The sequence below is a fragment of the Mesoplodon densirostris genome, chromosome 18 (assembly GCF_025265405.1).
Source record: "Mesoplodon densirostris isolate mMesDen1 chromosome 18, mMesDen1 primary haplotype, whole genome shotgun sequence".
NCBI lineage: Eukaryota > Metazoa > Chordata > Mammalia > Artiodactyla > Ziphiidae > Mesoplodon > Mesoplodon densirostris.
In genome coordinates this window covers 6,277,621-6,296,134 of record NC_082678.1, presented here as the reverse complement: position 1 = coordinate 6,296,134, position 18,514 = coordinate 6,277,621, and the positions used below count along the sequence as shown (strand labels likewise).

Sequence of the window (18,514 nt, the reverse complement as noted above, 5' to 3'; positions counted from 1 at the left end):
TGTTCTAAAAAGAGTGGCACCCACCCACGTAACCCCAGCCTCTTGGGACACTCCCCGCCCCGCCCGCCCGCCCCGGACCTGTTCCCCGTCCCCCAACCTCACCCCCGCCCCGCCCCGCCCCGCCCCGCCCCGCCCCGCCCCGCCCCGCCCCGCCGGAAGCGACGCCTGCGCAGTGGGGCCGCGGGGCGGTCTTTGTGCCCACGCCGCCAACCGGCCGGCAAGCGCCATGGCGGAGGAGGTGAGGCGGGAGGAGGAGACCGGCGTGGGGCGGGCCCCGAACCCCCGGGCGCTCCGAGACCCCCACCGGGCCGCCTGGGCCTCGCCGCGCCACTGCGGCCCGTAGGTGCCCAGGCCCGGCCGGAGCCCCCGCTCGTCCCCCGCGCCCCCGGCCCGGCCTCGCCGGCCTCCCCTTGGGCCCAGCGCGGTGCCGGGGTCAGCGGTTCTCTCGGGTCTCGGGACAGGTGAGCACCCTGATGAAGGCCACGGTTCTGATGCGGCAGCCCGGGCGGGTGCAGGAGATCGTGGGCGCCCTCCGCAAGGGCGGGGGAGACCGCTTACAGGTACCGCGGGGGGGCTAGGGATGTGGCCTGCCCAGTGCGCCTTCCCGCTTTGCCGCGGACACCTGCAAGCATGCCTTCAGCCCCTAGAAATGACCAGGTGCCCGAGGGCAAGCCTGTTTTGCCTTGAGGGAGAGCCCACCTGCCCAGAAACCTAGATTTCAAATTTCTCAGTAAGGTCGTGCTCTAGACAGAAAGCACCCCCACACCAGGCCTCCGGGTCTTGTTGTCCTCACTAGCCGAGGTTGGTGGGCTCCCCAAGAAGGCGCAGATGTGTAGATGGGCCAAAAGGTGGGGGCATCTTAGGAAGGACCAAGGCATTGAGATGGGTGCTACTGAAAGAGTGGAAGGGGTCCTGATTCTGCAGTCCCCACCCCCATCCTCAGAGAGGCTGGCTCTTCTCTGGGTTAGCACAGGCACTAACTAGGATTAGTTCTTCCTTCAGCGCTTCCTAACTCCCCCAGGGCTTTGCCCGCAGACTGGCACTGAGCTGTTTGGACTTCCATAATCATCCTCTCTGGCTGGCACAGGGCCACCCTGGAAGGAGCCTGTCTAGGCATCTCTCTTTTGCATTTTAGGTCATTTCTGATTTTGACATGACCTTGAGCCGGTTTGCCTATAATGGAAAGCGATGCCCTTCTTCTTACAGTAAGTCACATACTAGCTTGCTTTATTGGGCTCGACAGGATGATGGCTTCTAAGGGGCAAGTAAAAGGAGTTCTGTGTTTTTGCAGATATTCTGGATAACAGCAAGATCATCAGTGAGGAGTGCCGCAAAGAGGTGGGTTACTCCCTTCTTTGCTCAGAAGTGGCTATCAGGGCTTCCCTGGTGGCGCAGTGGTTGAGAGTCCGCCTGCCGATGCAGGGGACACGGGTTCGTGCCCCGATCCGGGAGGATCCCACGTGCCGTGGAGCGGCTGGGCCCGTGAGCCACGGCCGCTGAGCCTGCGCGTCCGGAGCCTGTGCTCCACAGCGGGAGAGGCCACAGCAGTGAGAGGCCCGCGTACCGCAAAAAAAAAAAAAAAAAAAAAAAAGAAATGGCTATCATATATGACTTCCAGTGGTTCTTGGTTAGGACCAAAGGTTCCAGGGTTGAGACCTTAGAAGATTAATTTTTTAAAAAATTGTTGTTATGCTCAGGTGGAGCTAGTCTTAATACACTGAGACAGCTTTTCCTTCTTGGCCAAGACATGTGATGATGGATGGTTGGAATATGCTTACTGCTATCTATAGAACTTAATAGGAGACTTCGATGTGTGCTGTGTAACCCTCCCACAACTCCGAGAGGTGGATAGAATCATTACTGTCTCCATTTAGCAGATGGGAAAACAGGCTTGGAGAGGTTTGAGCAACTTACCCAAGGTCATACAGCAAGATGCAGAGCTTGGTTTTCCCATAGATCTGATTCTGTTCCCGAACTCTTTCCACTATATTATGCTCGTCCCTTGATGGTATACATTTTCTTGGTAAGGCAGCAGGTACCAAGAAAGACTTCTGAATTAACGTCTATGTATGAAACTCCTGTTTCCATAAGATGCATACAGATATTGTAAAGCGATCCCTGTAGCCTTGGAGTTCATTGTACTTTGCTACGCGTTCTTCCCATCAGTGTCCTCTTTGCCAGAGCAGAGCTGTGCTAGCCCCTCATTTCTCTGCAGTTGCTGAGCTCTTTCTGCTAAATAGCTATATCATTTAGTTCCACTTGATTACGAAGTTCACCAAATGGGTTACCAAGTGGTCTGTGGGTCTGCCATATTGGTCAAATCTTCTAATACTCTGTCATGATTACTGGTTATTAGGATGGACAGTGATTATAGATAGCTCTTCTGTTTCTACACTTGTCTCTCGGGTGATGCCGCTTGCAGCTTAAGGTAGATTCTGGCTGCACCACTGATTACCTTTGGCAGGTCACTTCTTTTGGTTCCTCACATCCCTGATCATAGCAGCTTCCAGAGAGCTACGTCCACAAATAAGACAATAGGTTTGGATGCCCTCTCTAGGATAAAGAAGCTAGAGAACATTAAGATTTGTGGCATTGATGGGTTCCTGAAGAAATTAATAAAGCAAAATTTATGTAAGAAATCTTTTTTCTTTTTAAAAATTTATATTCTGGGGGCTTCCCTGGTGGCGCAGTGGTTGAGAATCTGCCTGCCAATGCAGGGGGCACGGATTCAAGCCCTGGTCTGGGAGGATCCCACATGCCACGGAGCAACTAGGCCCGTGCGCCACAACTACTGAGCCTGCGCGTCTGGAGCCTGTGCTCCGCAACAAGAGAGGCCGCGATAGTGAGAGGCCCGCTCACCGCAATGAAGAGTGGCTCCCGCTTGCCGCAACTAGAGAAAGCCCTCGCACAGAAACGTAGACCCAACACAGCCAAAAATAAAATAAATAAATTTTAAAAAGAAGAAATGTATACTCTGTTGAATTCTGTTATACTTTCAGAAAAATGTTCTCACACTCAAGAAAACATTGAGAATCTTAACACATTTTAGGAGCTTTCTGTCTTTGTCAGTCTTTGTATTTAACCCTCTTTTGGACTGATGGTCAGGGACTCCATTTGATCTCATAATATTCCGAGACCATGCACGTATTAAAATTAAAAATTTTTTTTTAAAATAAATTTATTTATTTATTTATTTTGGCCGCATTGGGTCTTTGTTGCTGCGCGCGGGCTTTCTCTGGTTGTGGCGAGCGGGGGCTACTCTTCGTTGCGGTGCGCGGGCTTCTCGTTGCGGTGGCTTCTCTTGCTGCAGAGCACGGGCTCTAGGCGCATGGGCTTCAGTAGTTGCAGCACGTGGGCTCAGTAGTTGTGGCTCGCGGGCTCTAGAGCACAGGCTCAGTAGTTGCGGCGCACGGGCTTAGTTGCTCTGCGGCATGTGGGATCTTCCCGGACCAGGGCTTGAACCCGTGTCCCCTGCATTGGCAGGCGGATTCTTAACCACTGCGCCACCAGGGAAGCCCAAAATTAAAATTTTTTGCTCAGTTCTCATTTTTATTGGGCACCGTTACTGACTGAGCCCACGCGACACATGATCCCTGAAGCAGCCTACCTAGATTGTGGAAGGTCCTGGCATGTGGAAGGTGACCTTAGCCAGAGGAGGTGCACAGAGATGCTCCCTGTGAGATTGTCCACCTGACGTTGGCAGTGCGATGAAGTTATCCCCTAACATGCTGTGTCCCAAGCTTCAGTCTTCTAGTTCACTTGAATGATTTTTGCCAGATCTGTGTAAGTTACCCTGCTTTTAAAGATCTGAATGCAGTTAACTTGCAAAAGAAAGAAGCAATCTTTATGAAAGCATGAGTGTGCTATTCTAGTTTTTTTTTCTTTTTCTGACATACATTAAAATGAATCCCAACCAACTAAAATGAAAAGTGTTTTTATCCATGTACCACCTCCCAAAGTTATCTTGCCTACCACCTGAGAAAATGTACCACATTTTGGGAAATACAGCGTTAAGTCAGTTCTTACTGATTAAGCGGGAGTGCAGAAGGATGTCCAGCTCTGCAGCTCCAGTCACTCCCTTACATGAAGTTGCATCTTCTAGGTGACTTTTTTTCTCATGCTGGACTGTAGGACTCTGCTGGGGAAAACTTGATGTGGACTAAATGGCTTTTCTCTTCCTTTGGATGTCACAGCTCAAAGCGCTCCTCCACCACTATTACCCAATTGAGATTGACCCACACCGGACCATCAAAGAGAAGTTACCTGACATGGTGGAATGGTAAGTGATGGTGGTGGTGAAACGCCCCTGGCCCTCACGATGCTTGGTCTGGACGGGAGTGTATTTTTCCTGAGCTTTGGTCAGATGCAGGCTCCTTTACCTTACTGAATGCTTAACTGAAGGCCACAAGCCCAGCTGCTAGAACAAATTGTCCGGATACAGCCAGGCTACGTGTGGCTACTGCTAGAAGAGAGGGCTCACCAAGTATCCTTGGAATGAGTTAGAAGCCCCTTAGTTTGGGGCAATAAGTGCTTTGGGGCAATAACCCTCCTAAGGAAACCAGTATCACTGGGCAAAGCCCCAGTTCTCCATAGAGTGGGATCACAGAGGAAGGGATTCAGAAGAGCTTTGACATCAGCAGCAACTTGCCCAGCTCTTGTGTTGCTGCTGTGTTGCTGTTTCACCCTCTTCCTTTAGGGACAAGCAGGGTCCTTCAGGAAATGGCGCTGGGGGAAAGGATGAGGCCCCCGCTGTCAGTACTTCCAGAGGAGACTCGGCCCTGAGATGAGAAAGGTCACTTAGTGGTTTGAATTTGGGGTTTCGTGGGGTGTTTGTTTCCAGGTGGACCAAAGCGCACGAGCTCCTTTGCCAGCAGAAGATTCAGAAGTTTCAGATAGCCCAGGTGGTGAGAGAGTCCAACGCAATGCTTAGGTGAGCTGCCTGCTCTGGAAAAGGTTTCTGCCAGACGGTTTGGAATGGGTTTGCTCACAAAAGAGAGGCTGGGAAGGATCGAAGAGGAGTCAGTTGCTGGGAGAGTCAGAAGCGATCTAGCACCATGAGTAGCTGACGTGGAGAAGGTCTTGCTTTTCCTCTCGGGACACAGCCAGAGAATTTTCTATCCTTGGGTGTGTCCTAGGATGCAGTCTGCTGGTAGTGGATGTGGTATGAATATGACCAGGGCTCCATCTCCTAGAAGAAACAGCATCTAGCTCATTTTTCCCAATGATAAAAAGACTTTTGGGGTCCCCATGGTGACTGGTGCTCTTTATCCAGACATGGGAGTTGGCTGACCTAGGACCCTTGATCATCCGTAGCCTTCACAGTGCAGCTGTCTGCTGGAGCGTTCTTTACTGGAGGAGGGATGAGGGCACGTAGAGGAAGGAGTCAACACGGGTGCCTTCCCTCAAGGATTGTGTGTCCTGATTGGGGAGAGACGCTAGCTCGTGGAAAGCCAGGAGAGTAGACACGTGCAGACCCAGTAAGTGCCTGGGTGGGTTGGAGGTGTTCCCCAGTGAAGCTCCCTCAGGATAGCTGCCTGGTTGTATTTTGCTCAGGCAAAATAATCCAGAAACAAACAAACAAACAAAAAATGTGGTTATATGGTGTATATGAAGTTCAGGGACAGGGAGAGCAAATCAATGGTGATGTGACGTCAAAATGGGGGCGATGGCATCGACTGGGAAGGAACATGAGGGCATCTTGACCTGGTCAGTAACTACACGTGTGTGAACATGTGTAAATATTAACTGAGCTGAACACTTAAGATGAGTGCAGTTTAATAATTTACTCTATGTATTTTATACCACAATTGAAAATGTTTTTTAAAAAATGTTAACAATGTAACCCAAATAGAAAATAAAGAACGGTCACAGAGACAATGCCGTTTCAGAACCGTTCATGTCACTTCAGGGATGGATACAAGACGTTCTTCAACACCCTCTCCCAGAACAGCGTTCCCCTTTTCATCTTCTCCGCGGGCGTTGGGGACATCCTGGAAGAAATCATGCGGCAGAGGAAAGTGTTCCACCCGAACATCCACATCGTCTCCAACTACATGGAGTTTGATGAAGATGTGAGCTGGGGCTGGAAGAGGGGTGGGGACCGCCAGCCAGGGTGCTTCACCCTAAACGTTAACCTTGATGGGGGAGGGGGGAGGGAAGGCATGCCGGCTTCTTTGCCCTCAGCAGTTATTTATTTACTAGTGCCAGCTAAAGACAGTCGCTTTTGAAGGACCCACTCTTGGGTGTTTGGCTGACAGTCGACTCTGCCAGGGAGGACCGAGTTTAGGGCTCAGCCAGGCCCCGTGTCACTGTCATGGCTCGTGTGCCATCCTAGGTACTCAAGGGCTTGGACTTGGACTTGTTTTTCTTGAGCCAGAGGTGGGCTGCTCTGACTCACCCGTGTTCTGACTTCTTCCCCTTAAAACCAAGGCTGGAATTTTCATCCCTTTGACCTGTGGTTAGGGTGTGGCCCACAGCTGAGGTTAGCACACATGTAGCCAGGCAGTGCTTGTACCACGGGCTTCATGCTTTCACCAGAGTAGGTGATCAACAATATTTGATGGTTCCCGTTAGTTTAAACCAGGGGTTGTAAACTTTTTCTGTAAAAGACCAGGTAGTAAGTATCTCGGGCCTTGTGGGCAATATGATCTCTGTCACAACTACTCTGTTACAGAAAAAAGCACCCGTAGACAAGAGGTAAACAAATGGACCTGGAGGTGTTCCAGCAAAGCAGTTTACAAAAATAGGCCAAATCTAGTCCACAGGCCCTAGCTTGCTGACCCCTAGTTGGATCACAATGAAGTTTTGGCATTACCTGTGGCTTTCAGGATTCCCTTTCCTCTGTGGCAGAGACAGTGGAACACTGGTCCTGAATGGGTCCTTGTAGCCCTTCTGTCTGTCTCTTGTCTTGATTATTTAGGGCTTCCTAAAGGGATTCAAGGGCCAGCTGATACACACCTACAACAAGAACAGCTCTGTGTGCGAGAACTCTGGTTACTTCGAGCAGCTTCAGGGCAAAACCAACATCCTCCTGCTGGGAGACTCCATGGGGGACCTCACTATGGCTGATGGGGTTCCTGGCGTGGAGAACATTCTCAAGATTGGCTTCCTAAATGACAAGGTAGGTAGGAGACCCGGGTTCTTCATGGCTGGCTTCTCCTTCATTCCTGTTAACGAGTGCTTATTGAACACCTTCTGTGGGCTAGACCCTGTGTGAAGTATGAGAGGCACAGAGGTCAGACACAAGCCATAGTCTCATAGGAAACAAAAGAAATACCCAGTGGTTACAGCTGTGCACGAAGCACACGGCGTGACCCAGAGGTCAGAGCACGTCATCAGAGCCCACGCTTACCGAGTGCTCACCGTGTGCCGCTCACATTAACCCAGTTCATCTGTACAGTCATACTCTGAGGTAGTGACTGTTACACGCAGTTTACAGATGAGGAAACTGAGGCAAGGGGGTTAAGTAACTTGCCCAAGGTGACATAGTTTAGAAGGTGGTTGGGCTGATTACCAGTCCTCCTAAATCATACCAGTAAGGCATGAATGAGATGGGAGATGTTGGTATTCAGGATGTGGGTTTATAATTTAGAGAAGGAAAGCATAGGAACAGACCAGAGGTTGACCGGGGTGAAAACCTAAGGTCACAGAGGGGCACAGTATGGCATCAGGCTAGAAGGCCTCCAGTTCTCACCCTCAGCCAGTAGGTGCTGAAGCCTTGTGAAGATTCAATCCAGATAGATGAGAGGTAACATCTGATATTTTTTGTTTCTCATCGTTGTGACGGTCCTTTTGGCACTGACCCAAAGGTTACTTGTGGCAGCCTGCATCCACGGCCGTCTGTGTCTCCAAAGGGCAGTTCCCGGTAACCTTGAACTCCTCCCGGGGAGTCGCAGCTTGAATGCCCTCTTCCCCAGCCCCAGGTGCGCAACAGCGGGCAACGCGGAGGGCAGGGTGCTGGGGGACTCTCGGTCTCTGCTCCCCGGGCAGGTGGAGGAGCGGCGGGAGCGCTACATGGACTCGTATGACATCGTGCTGGAGAAGGATGAGACGCTGGACGTGGTCAACGGGCTGCTGCAGCACATCCTGCAGCAGAGGGACTGGACAGAGATGCAGGGCTCCTGAGGGCGGGCGGGGTCAGGCCCCGCGGGCTGTGACGCAGACGGGCTTCACCGGAAGGCTACTCTGCTCTGAGCACTGCTCCTGCCTGTGCTGCAGAGAAGAGTCCGGGCGGCCAGGAGCTGCTGACCCACGCCCCTCCCTCCCCCTTTCCCTGGCTTCGTGGTGTGTGTTCTCCAGAGCCTTGAGGGAGGCCTGCCAGCCCGGAGGGCAGCAAAAGCCATTCCAGCTGAACTGTGGACCTACACAGTGTTGGCACTTTAGGAATCATTTGGTCCATGGAATCTTTTTTCTAGTATTTTTTAACATAGGAAGCTGCTCTTCAAACAAATCTAATATGTGAAACAGATCAAAATAAAAAAAGGAAAACACAGAGCTGTTCCGATTGGGGTGGGGTTGGGGCAGAGCCTGTACCTCCTGGTTCTGGAGGCGCAGGAACCTCCGAGAAGCTGCTAGAGCTCCACGGAACACAGTTTGAAAACCCCTGAATTAGCCCAGGAGACTCTGAGCACAGCGAGCGCAGTCTAGTGTGTCTGTGGGCATTACGGTGGGCGGGCAGGGCTGGAAGGGTGTGTTCTTGACCTGGAGTGGTTTGACTTGATTCTCATGCAGCCGTTAAACTTGAAATTCAGCTGAGATCAGCTGAATCTGGTTGGCCCTGTATGCAGAGCCCCCTCTTTATGGGTCCCTAAAGTGCTCCATCTGAGTGTGGATTTTCACTGGTGCCCTTGGCTCCTGTCCTTCCTCCTCCTCCACGGACACTGAAATGGATGACTTAAGGGCGGTTGAGTCGGGACCTGAAGGGAGCAGGTGCTCAGGGTAGTCGGATTCATTCCCTCATCTGCCTGCCTGGTGGCTGGTAAGTTGTGTTTGTCTGCAGCTCAGCAGAGAAAGTGATGGGAGTGTTGACTGAGGGCCAGCTGTGTGCACCCAGGTGCTGCAGGTGCCGTTTCACCCTCACAGGGATCCTGCAGGAGGTATGGATCCACTTAGAAAGGACCAGTCCTTTGCCCAAAGGCCAGAGCTGGGAGCTCGAGCTGGGGTTGCAGTGTTTCCGACAGAGCCAGCCTTCTCTTCTGCATCACGCTGCCTCCACACGGACTTCGTTCAGGCTGTCCTGTTAGGCTTGGGGGAGGTGGTTATCCTCTGAGGCTGTCACCTCTGTCGACCCCGAGGTGCTTTCTGTGCTTTGGGACCAGGGAGTATCATTCACTGGCGACCATGGGGAGCAGCTCCGTCTCTCGGGGGATCTTGGGCAAGAGCTTGGTGCTTGTGGGGGCAGTTTGGGGTGTGAATCCAGTCATTTTCTCTCCCAAGCATCCCCTCCACCCCACCCCCTTGGATGGCTTGGGTCATCTCTGTCGCACTGGCCAGAGTCCAGCCAGGCAGGTGAGGGCAGATGGCCTGATTAGTGGCTAAAGCAACTCCTTCCTCAAGACACCAGAGGTTTGAACTCAATTACTTTTTTTTTTTTTTTTGCGGTACGCGGGCCTCTCACTGCTGTGGCCTCTCCCGTTGCAGAGCACAGGCTCCGGACGCGCAGGCTCAGTGGCCATGACTCACGGGCCCAACTGCTCCGCGGCATGTGGGATCTTCCCAGACCGGGGCACGAACCTGCATCCTCTGCATCGGCAGGTGGACTCAACCACTGCGCCACCAGGGAAGCCCTCAATTACCTTTCTTTCTGGCAGGAGGGAGAAGCACCAGGCAGGTGGTAACAGCTGGCGGCCAGGAGCAGGGAGAGGTGGGAACATCGTGGTATTAGAAACGATCTATGTGAAAGGGGAATCTGACCTGTGTGGTTTAATTTAACCCTTGAGCTTTGCATGTTGTGTTTGAGTTCAGGGAACTTGTTTTTCCATTCAGCTGGGACCTTTAGGAGATCAGGATCATGTCTCCAGGCCTCCCCTGCAGGCCCCTCTCTGTGGACACTTACCCCCCCAGCCTCCCTCCATGGTGAGGGCCCCAGCTGGGCCTCAGGGAGGCAGGAGGCTGAAGGGCCATGGAGGTGGCCTGCTTTGCTCCCTTTCCTCCCAACACTTGGGTCTAAGCTTCCCGCCCCCAACCAAGAAAGACCACTTCCCGAGGACTTTGGTTTCGGACGTGTTTTATTTGGCACAAGGGAGCAGGGGGTCTGACACCAGTTTAGCCTTTTGAGTGTGCAGAGCTCTTCCCACCCCCCTCACCCCTCAGTAATGAGCCCCTTTTCCACATTTATCTCAGCCCTGAACAAAGGATTTCATAGCCCTAAGGTCCATCCAAGTAGGTTTCCTCATACCACCCCCCTTCATTTTTCTCTTGTTCTTTGGTCCCTAGAGAAGGCAGCCTTCTTTAGGGATAAAAGGTGACACAAAGCCCAGCCCCGAAGTGCAGCACCCTAGGGGCTCTTCAGCCACCACTGGACAGCAGCGAGGGGGCATGGGACAGGTGAAGGGAACCGGACAGGTAAGGTAGGGCTGCCCCACCAGAACCGTCCCCTTCCCTAGGAACCAGCCAGAGCTGAGGGAGGAAAGCTGGGGGTTCATGTTCCTGGGGAGCTGCCAGGACAGAGGAATGGGGGCTGTGGGGGCGTGGGGCGGGTCGAGGATGGTGAGGAAAAGTACAGGTAAAGGGGAAGTTTGGGGAAATAAGGAACTGATGAGCTTGGCCTTGCTCAGTGTCTGGTGACACGGAGGGGAGGTCTGAGCAAGGGGCCAGCAATGACCCCAGCCAACCCCCAAACTCCACCAATCCCCAGATTGGCTTTGTAATTCCAAAACTTTTAAGGAAGGGGTTTGGGGCTGGGAGAGGAAAACCAAATAGAGATCTGCGCTGTGGATTTTACTCTGGGGCAGTGGGAAAACCAGAGTTGTCCCCTCTGACCACTTTCTAGAAACTTCCAGACCTCATCCCAGCGGAGGGCAGGGTGACTTGGGAAGTCAGCCCCCTGCCCACTGTCCCCCGAGACGACCTTCGCATTTGGGCCCAGGCCTCTGCCCGTCAGAGCTCCTCGTGGACCCGCTCCTCATCTTCGTCCGACTTCAGCTTGAGTTCCTCGGCGGTGATGTTGCCATCCTGGTTGCGATCCTGATTCTGGAACATGTCTCCTATGGTTTTCTCAGGGTCCTGGCCAGGCAGGAGGCGTCCTTTGCCCTCACTGACTTGAGCCTTGATGAAGGTGGAGAACTGCGGCCAGGAGAGCCAAGGGGAGGGGGAGAGAGCGTCCTGCCTGAGCATCTGTGCTCACCTTGGGCCGGGGCCCCCAGGCGGAGGCCTTCCAGTGAGGGCTGAGGAGAGGAGCTGGTGCTGCGTCCTGAGGGGGGCGGGGTGGAGGGCATGCCCAGGGTCAGGCAGCCACGGCGGGGAATGGGCTACATGTGCCAGAGGCAAAGGCGGGGATGGGGGGCAGGGGCAGGAACACGGGTGCAGACAGGATGGTGGACACACACTGTGTTCTCGTTAGATGCCACCGTGCAAGGTGGCTCCTGCCGGGTGACAGCGTGGGAGGGATGACTAGGAGCGAACTCCTCACCCACCTCCTCCGGGGGGACCTCGCCATCCTTGTTGAGGTCCATGTCTTCAAACAGGTTGGCAGGAGGGTCTTCGTGCCACACAAACAGGTAGCCTTTGGGCAGCCCATCCTCCCGGGACACCAGCTCCACCTCAAACAGGAGCACAGCACTTCCAGGAACCCCCCGGGCTGGAGGGAGGGGAGGAGGAGAGAGGGAAGGGTCTGGGCCCGGCTTCACTGCCTGCCCAGTGTGCTCCCAGCCTACAGGCCTCAGTTCCTGCCTTCGGGGCTGGAGAGTGGGGCATGGAATGGGAAGCATTGGGAAGGCCTCTCTCACGCCTGCCAGCAGCCATCCAGGCTCCAGGTGGCGGGGCAGAGGGGAGGAGGAAAGCCATCAGGCCAGTTCCTGCTCACCTCCGCTCTCTCCATGTGCCAGGTGCGGGGGGACCACCAGCTGCCGCCTCTCTCCCACACACATGCCCTGCAGGCCCGTGTCCAGGCCTTCGATCACCTTGTGGGCGCCCAGAGTCGCCTCCTGAGGGGCCCCGTAGTCGTGGCTGGGGGGAGAGCAGATTCCTGGGTCAGTGCTCATCCTGGTCCCCGGCAGGCCCAGGGCAGGGTGCGGGGGCCCAGCGGTGCAGAGATAGGATCCATCCCCTTATCTCGTAACTGCCCTGCAGTGTGGCCGGGGGCTCATCTCTCCCTGCTCGTTTCCCTCCACTGAGTGGAACTCGCAGCTCCCCTACTGCTTACTTCACCCTCCCTCTGCCTGTGGACTTAAGAATTTCAGCTTAGATGGGAACTTAGGGAGGAAGGAAGAGTCAGGGGTGCTGCTAGGAGGACTCCCCACGCCTGGGCCCACCCACCTGCCCAGCCCTGGCCCTGCCCCGGACCCACGAGGAGAAGAGCTTGGTGCCATCCAGCAGAGAGCAGTTGTAGTGGTAGCGAACAAAGTCCCCAAGCTTGGCCGTCTCGTTGCAGGTCTCCGGGGGCCGGGACAGTGTCTTGATTTCCACTGGATCTGCAGGGTTGTGGAAGTCGATGATGTGGACGTCGAAGATCAGCACAGCAGAGCCAGGGATCTTGTCTCCTGGGGCCAGAATGGGGGCGTGGATCAGCTGGAGTCTAGGAGGGGCTGCTCTAGGTCTCCATGGAGGCCGCAGACCTTCCCCATCGTGGGGTTTTAAACAAGGATGGGATGGGATGTTTGTCCACATAGTCAACTCCTGTCATATACTCTGTGGTGGTGAGGAGGCAGGGGAGGGGAGGGGCACGCCAGCTGGAAAGCCTTTTCCACATGTATCTTGCAACCTCCCAATAACTCACCCTGCTGATCGATGTGATTAGTTCCATTTTACAGGTGAGCACACAAAGCCTTCCAGCAAAGCTGGCACTCAAATCCAGGTCTCTTTGCTTCCCAGGGCTCTGCTGTTTCTGTTCTTCCATAACCGCCCTCCCTCCCCGAGCTCAGGAGTCGGCTGCCTTTCTCCAGTGTGGAAGGGGAGAAGTGGGGGACTGCCCCCTGGAGAGAAGGATGGAGTCCTTGTGGCAGGAGTTGGCTGGGGGACCAGTGTTTTCGAGGAGAGGGGCAGAGCGATGGCTGGAATCCGCCCCCTTCGCCCCCGCCCATCAGGGGGAAGGTCAGGAGGAACTGAGGTGTTGGCTTGGGGAACAGGGAGCACGCCTACCAGTCCCGTTCTCCCCGTAGGCGAGGTGGGGGGGGATGGTGATTCTCCGGCGCTCCCCCATGCACGAGCCCTGCAGCCCCTGGTCCATCCCTGGGACGATGTAGCCCTGCCCCACGTAGGTATTGTAGGTGTGGTTTCGGGAGTAGCTGCAATACAAGGCGGGGAGGCGGGCAAGGGAGTCACAGCGGCCCCACCCTTCCCGAAGCACAGAGCTGCCCCCAGCCCCCACCGTCGTCCTCAGGACCCCCCCGGACCTGGAGTCAAAGAGGGTGCCATCCATCAGGGAGCCGTTGTAGTGGTAACGCATGAAGTCCCCAGCCACGGCTCTCCGGACGCAGCCAGGTGGTAGCTCCAGTGTCTCCAGCTGGACCGTGTCCTTTGGGTTGTGGACGTCAATCAGTAGGACGTGGAAGACCAGGGAGGCCTGTGGGGGGATCACAGTCCCTGGGGAAGGGATAGGCTTGAATCATACACGTGGAGAGCAAAGCAGGGCTGCTTCTCCACTCAGGAAGGCCTATGTGAGCACCGTGCAGAAAGGTGCTAACCCTGCTTTCCAGAGCCTTTGACGCCCATCAGCAACCCTGCTTCTTCCCCTGTGAGGCCTGAGCTGAGCTTTCCCCAGGGCCACCACCAGCCCACAGGAGCCTTTGTGTGAATCAGAATAAAGCACCTTTTTTTTTTGGTTTTTTTTTTTGGCTGTGCTTCGAGGCTTGCGGAATCTTAGTTCCCCAACCAGGGATTGAACCCGGACCCCAGCAGTGATAGTGCCGAGTCCTAACCACCCAAGCACCCCTTCTTAGTGAGGTGATCACCAAGGGCTAGATTTCATCACGACTTGCCTCCCTGGCTAGGTGTCCTTGTGCGGTACTCAACCTGAACAACTGTATGTGGCAGCCCACTTGTAGAGAATCCCCAAGTCCCTGCTGCCCTCACCATAGCCTTTCTCGCCATAGGCCAGGAATGGAGGCATGACGATCTTCCTTCTCTCTCCAGGACACATGCCCAGCAGCCCCTGGTCCATGCCCTTGATCAGCCAGCCAGAGCCCACGTAGGTGTCGTAAGTACCACCTTTACTGTAGCTGCAGAGAATGAGGTAGGGGTGAGGCTGCTGTTGGTGGGAGAGGCAGGAAGGCCCCCCACTCTCCCGCTGCATGCCACACTCCCTGGCGCCCCAGGGCTCCTTCCAGCCCTTACCTGGTGTCGAAGGCAGTGCCATCCAGCAGCGTCCCGTTGTAGTGGTAGCGGACAAAGTCGCTGTCCTGGACCATGCGGGGGCACTGGGGCGGGCGCAGCAAGGTGCTCACCTGCACAGTGTCCGCCTTGTTCCACACATCCAGCAGGACCACATCGAAGTAGAGGGTGGCATCCGGGGGAATAAGCCCCGCTGTGTTTGGTGCAGCCCCCAGAGTGGGGGGTGGAGTGGAGGTCTGAGCATCCTGCTTGGCCTCTCCCTCCACCACCCTTAGTTCCCCTTCTCCCAGGTCAAGCTAGGATCCTACCCAGGGCCCTATTATTGCCCTTCCTCCCGCCCCAGGGGCAGGAGACAGAAAAGTCTAGTCCCAGACCTGCCGCGCTATTCATTCTGCTGCGCATGCAGTGTGACCTTGGAAAGCCGCTCTCCCTCTCTGAGCTTCAGTTTTCTGGCCCTGGGCCCTTGCTTCTGCCTCCTGGTCTCCTCCACCCCCATGCCTGGGCCCCAGCTCTCCTCACCCACGCCGATGCTGCCATAGCCAAGGTGCGGAGGCACAATGAGACGTCGCCGCTCATTGACGCACATGCCCATGAGGCCTCGGTCCATGCCGGTGATGAGGCGCCCCACGCCCACCACGATGGCCACCAAGGTGTGGCGGTCATAGCTGGGGAGGGAGGGGGCAGATGGGATACAGTGGCCTCTGCCCATGGTCACATACATGCACGGGTGCACACAAGTGCACACACACACACACACACACACAAAACATCCCCCTCCCTACACAAAGGTGTAGACCCACAGGCTCCTCAACTCTTCAAGCCTCCCTCCTAGGTGGGCCGTGACTCCCACCTTAATAGGATGGGCTGTTACAAAAGGAAGTCCCAGGAGGCCAGGGGCTTTTATCTGCCCTGGGATCGGAGGATGGTGCCAGCAGTCCTATCTGCTGACAGAAAAGGAGCGGGAAGTGCAGACCCAGGGCGGGGGGTGTGGGGAGACCAGTTATCCAGCACTTAAATGATAAGGCCGATAAGGCTTGGCATTTTGCATTCATTATCTTTTTTAAAATATTTATTTATTTGGCTGCGCCACGTCTTTAGCTGTGGCACTTGGGATCTTCGTTGCGGCATGCGGGATCTTTTAGTTGCGGCATGTGGGCTCTTAGTTGTGGCATGCGGAATCTAGTTCCCTGACCAGGGATCGAACCCGGGCCCCCTGCATTGGGAGTTCGGAGCCTTAACCGTTGGACCACCAGGGAAGTCCCTGCATTCATTATCTTATTTAATTCTCTCCCCTGTGAGGTGGGCATTATTCTTATTCTTATTCTTATTTGCCACACCATGCAGCTTGTGAGATCTTAGTTCCCCCACCAGGGATCAAAGCCGGGCCAAGCCGGGCCACAGCAGTGAAAGCGCCGAGTCCTAACCACTGGACCACCAGGGAATTCCCGAAATGGGCATTATTGATTTCATTTTTCTTACGAGAAAAATTGAGACTTGAGAGACCAAATGACTTGCCCAAGGTCACACAGCTAATGTTTGGTCTGTTGCACTCCAAAGCCCACGTTTGGGCCACTGCACCATCAATTCACAGAAGAAGGGAAGGGGAAGCAGAGCTGGCTGGGGATAGGGATTGGTTTTCAATTTTGAAAAAGCCTACTCTAAAATTGCCATGGCTTTTACTTGTTTTTAGTTACAGTTTTAATTTTAAGTTTTCAGAAGTTAAGGAAAAATGGGAGATTATTATTTTGATGGAAGGTGTCATGGGTTGTGAAAGTTTACCAAGCTCAGCACTGCTTGGATCCAACCTGGATCCAAGAGTCCCCATCAGAATCCCCGATAGGGAGGTCACTCCCCAACTTCCAACCCCTCCTCCACTCCTTGGTGGCCACAGGCTCACAGCTGTACTCCTGGCTACTGCCTATGCCTCATTTTGTCCACTGAGCTGGTTGTATGGCCTGCTTCCTCCACAGTGCCATTGTGAGAGCCCAAGCATGGCAAGAAGCTTCTACCAGTTAAACACGACCAAAGTTCTCCCCAGAGTCAAGGCTAATGTGTACTGAACCTGCTTGCAGATTGTAAGGTACTGTGTGAAGTTCACTTTCATTCATCGTCTTGAGTCCTAACATCAGCCTTAGGAAGCAGGGATGCAGTTTTTCAGACTGTTTTTTAATCTCCTTTTTTTCAGATGAGGACAGTAAAGCTTAAAGAGGCAAGGCTCCTTGTCCATGATCACAGCCTGGGTTTGGATCCAGGGTCTTGGTCTCAGGAGTTCGTGTTCTTACCCAATAAACTGCCTGCCTCCAAAGCTACTAATTTCTATAGGCCGAGTTGTGTGTGCGACCTGGACCCAAGGTTTAACTGAGGCTGGCCTGGCCTACAGCCCTGCCCCCACCAAGAAAAAAATGGACTTGCCAGAGCAGACGGAAAGCCTGGACACAGACCAGGAACCCATCTCTCAAACCCCAAGGCTGGCAACATGGGCGGCAGCACTGACCTGGTCGAGCTAAGATGGAGGGAGATGAGGGTGCGGGATCACGGGGAGAGGGAGGCATGAAAACCCTCGGAGGAGCCCAGGGTGGCATGTGTGCCTGTGTGACATGTAGGCAGACAGGGTCCCTACCCCAAGCTATGCCCTGCACTCCCTGATCCATCCTGCTGTCTTAGAGGGCCCACCAGCTTTACCCCACTGGCTGCTAAAAACCCCCTCCCCCTCCCCCCAAAACTCTACTTACTTCTTCTTCTCTAAACACAAAGGCACTGAAACCTGTGGCTGGAACCAGAAAGGGAGTCAGGGTGGATGGAAAGGTAGAGGGTGCTGGGCTGAGACCACTGGAGGATTCACATGCAGCAGGGACCATGCCCTTCCCCCCGACTCTGTGGACCAGAAACCCCCCTCTATGTCTTTAAATAAAGCGCTGGTAAGTAAATAGAGCCGTTGATTCTCAAGCATTCTGAGAGACAGGGAGTTTGTGTGAAAGAAACAGGGGTCTTCTGAGAGGCGAAGGTTTGAAATTGAGGGCAGGGATGTCTGGGGAGATGGACGTCTAGGAGTCCCCCCACGCAGGGTGCTGTGTTTGAGGTTAGCGGATCACGGTGTGAGTAGGAAGCATGCAGACACAGCTTAAAAGCAGCAACGAGGGAACCCCAGGACTGAGAGAGCTTGGTCCCGGGCTCCGGGAAGGGAAATGGTGAGCCTGGGGGCACCCAAGCCATTACCTCGAGTCAAACTTCTTGCCGTCCTCGAAAGTACCGTTGTAGTGGTAGCGCACAAAATCCCCCATCTGCACTTCCCGGGGACAGGCCCTGGGGATGTGGTATCTCTCGATGACCACATCTTCCAGGGGGCTCCCGGCCGGGCTGGCGCGGCCCAGCCCCCTCCCCACGGCCTGCAGCAGCAGCAGCAGCAGCAGCGACTGCAGCAGGGGAAGCCGGAGGACGGTGTGGCTGGGGCGCCCCGCGCGGAACATGGTGCCTGGAGCTGGGACGGCCGGCAGTGAGGGCGAGCGAGAGAGCTGCCGCCGCCGCCAGACTCCTTCCCCCCACTCCTCCCAGAGCTGGCTCCCCCTCTTCCTGTCCTCCATCCTCACCCCCGCCCTGGCTGGTCCACGTGGAATGGGGGCTGGGGAGGCTGAGCTGGCGGGGCGGGGTGGGGGGGGGAAGGGGTGTGGAATAGGAGGAGGAGGACCAGGCTGATAGCGTTAGAGTACGAGGAAAGCGCCACCAAGCCCTCCAGATTTTCCCCCACCCGCATCCTGGGGCTGAGAGACCTGGGAGGGGTAGGGAAGTTCCGGAAAGTTGGGAAAGTCGGAGCCGACTTAAAAAAAAAAAAAGTTCGGAGTCTTTTTTCTGGAGCCCCCCGGGTCCTAAAGCCGGACTGAGGCATTCCTTGTTTCTTTGGCTGGCAACCCCAAATCTAGGTCTCTCCGGGTGGCTGGTGAGGCTCCAGAATCGGAGGGGTATCTCAGTGCTCCCTCCCACCCCTTCTGCCCCAGGGACGGCCTCTCCAGGGACGGGCTGCTTTGTCCTG

At 54.9% G+C, this 18,514-nt stretch overlaps 2 protein-coding genes across 5 annotated transcripts; one reads left to right on the top strand and one right to left on the bottom strand.

Annotated features, from left to right (window-relative positions):
* Positions 1 to 163: 163 nt before the first annotated feature.
* Positions 164 to 8,491, top strand: NT5C3B (5'-nucleotidase, cytosolic IIIB). Of its 4 annotated transcripts, none has more exons than XM_060081133.1 (9): positions 164 to 238; positions 462 to 560; positions 1,136 to 1,205; positions 1,292 to 1,338; positions 4,194 to 4,279; positions 4,841 to 4,930; positions 5,909 to 6,071; positions 6,920 to 7,120; positions 7,990 to 8,491. In XM_060081133.1, exons 1-9 carry the CDS (start codon positions 227 to 229, stop codon positions 8,122 to 8,124), a joined length of 903 nt encoding a protein of 300 aa, XP_059937116.1. In that variant the 5' UTR covers positions 164 to 226; the 3' UTR covers positions 8,125 to 8,491. The 4 variants fall into 4 exon arrangements, with proteins under 4 accessions (XP_059937116.1, XP_059937117.1, XP_059937118.1 ...); XM_060081134.1 differs by having other exon boundaries at positions 7,917 to 8,116; XM_060081135.1 differs by having other exon boundaries at positions 7,809 to 8,004.
* A 1,717-nt stretch (positions 8,492 to 10,208) lies between these two features.
* FKBP10 (FKBP prolyl isomerase 10) lies at positions 10,209 to 18,049 on the bottom strand. The gene is made up of 10 exons (XM_060081872.1): positions 17,704 to 18,049; positions 15,007 to 15,152; positions 14,491 to 14,680; positions 14,230 to 14,375; positions 13,551 to 13,740; positions 13,297 to 13,442; positions 12,506 to 12,698; positions 12,023 to 12,165; positions 11,634 to 11,797; positions 10,209 to 11,283 (listed from the first exon to the last, which is right to left on the bottom strand). Exons 1-10 carry the CDS (start codon positions 17,952 to 17,954, stop codon positions 11,098 to 11,100), a joined length of 1,755 nt encoding a protein of 584 aa, XP_059937855.1. The 5' UTR covers positions 17,955 to 18,049; the 3' UTR covers positions 10,209 to 11,097.
* Positions 18,050 to 18,514: the final 465 nt, after the last annotated feature.

What these genes read in the sequence shown, in the direction of transcription:
- NT5C3B (XM_060081133.1), top strand. An exon ending in TTACCTGACATGGTGGAATG is followed by an intron (nt 4,280 to 4,840) that starts GTAAGTGATGGT and finishes GTTTGTTTCCAG; the next exon opens with GTGGACCAAAGCGCACGAGC. An exon ending in TTGGCTTCCTAAATGACAAG is followed by an intron (nt 7,121 to 7,989) that starts GTAGGTAGGAGA and finishes CTCCCCGGGCAG; the next exon opens with GTGGAGGAGCGGCGGGAGCG.
- FKBP10 (XM_060081872.1), bottom strand. Translation starts at nt 17,954, where the DNA reads ATGTTCCGCGCGGGGCGCCCCAGCCACACCGTCCTCCGGCTTCCCCTG. An exon ending in CTACGGGGAGAACGGGACTG is followed by an intron (nt 12,699 to 13,296) that starts GTAGGCGTGCTC and finishes TTCTGGCCCCAG; the next exon opens with GAGACAAGATCCCTGGCTCT. An exon ending in GGCACATGGAGAGAGCGGAG is followed by an intron (nt 11,798 to 12,022) that starts GTGAGCAGGAAC and finishes CCCTCCCTCCAG; the next exon opens with CCCGGGGGGTTCCTGGAAGT.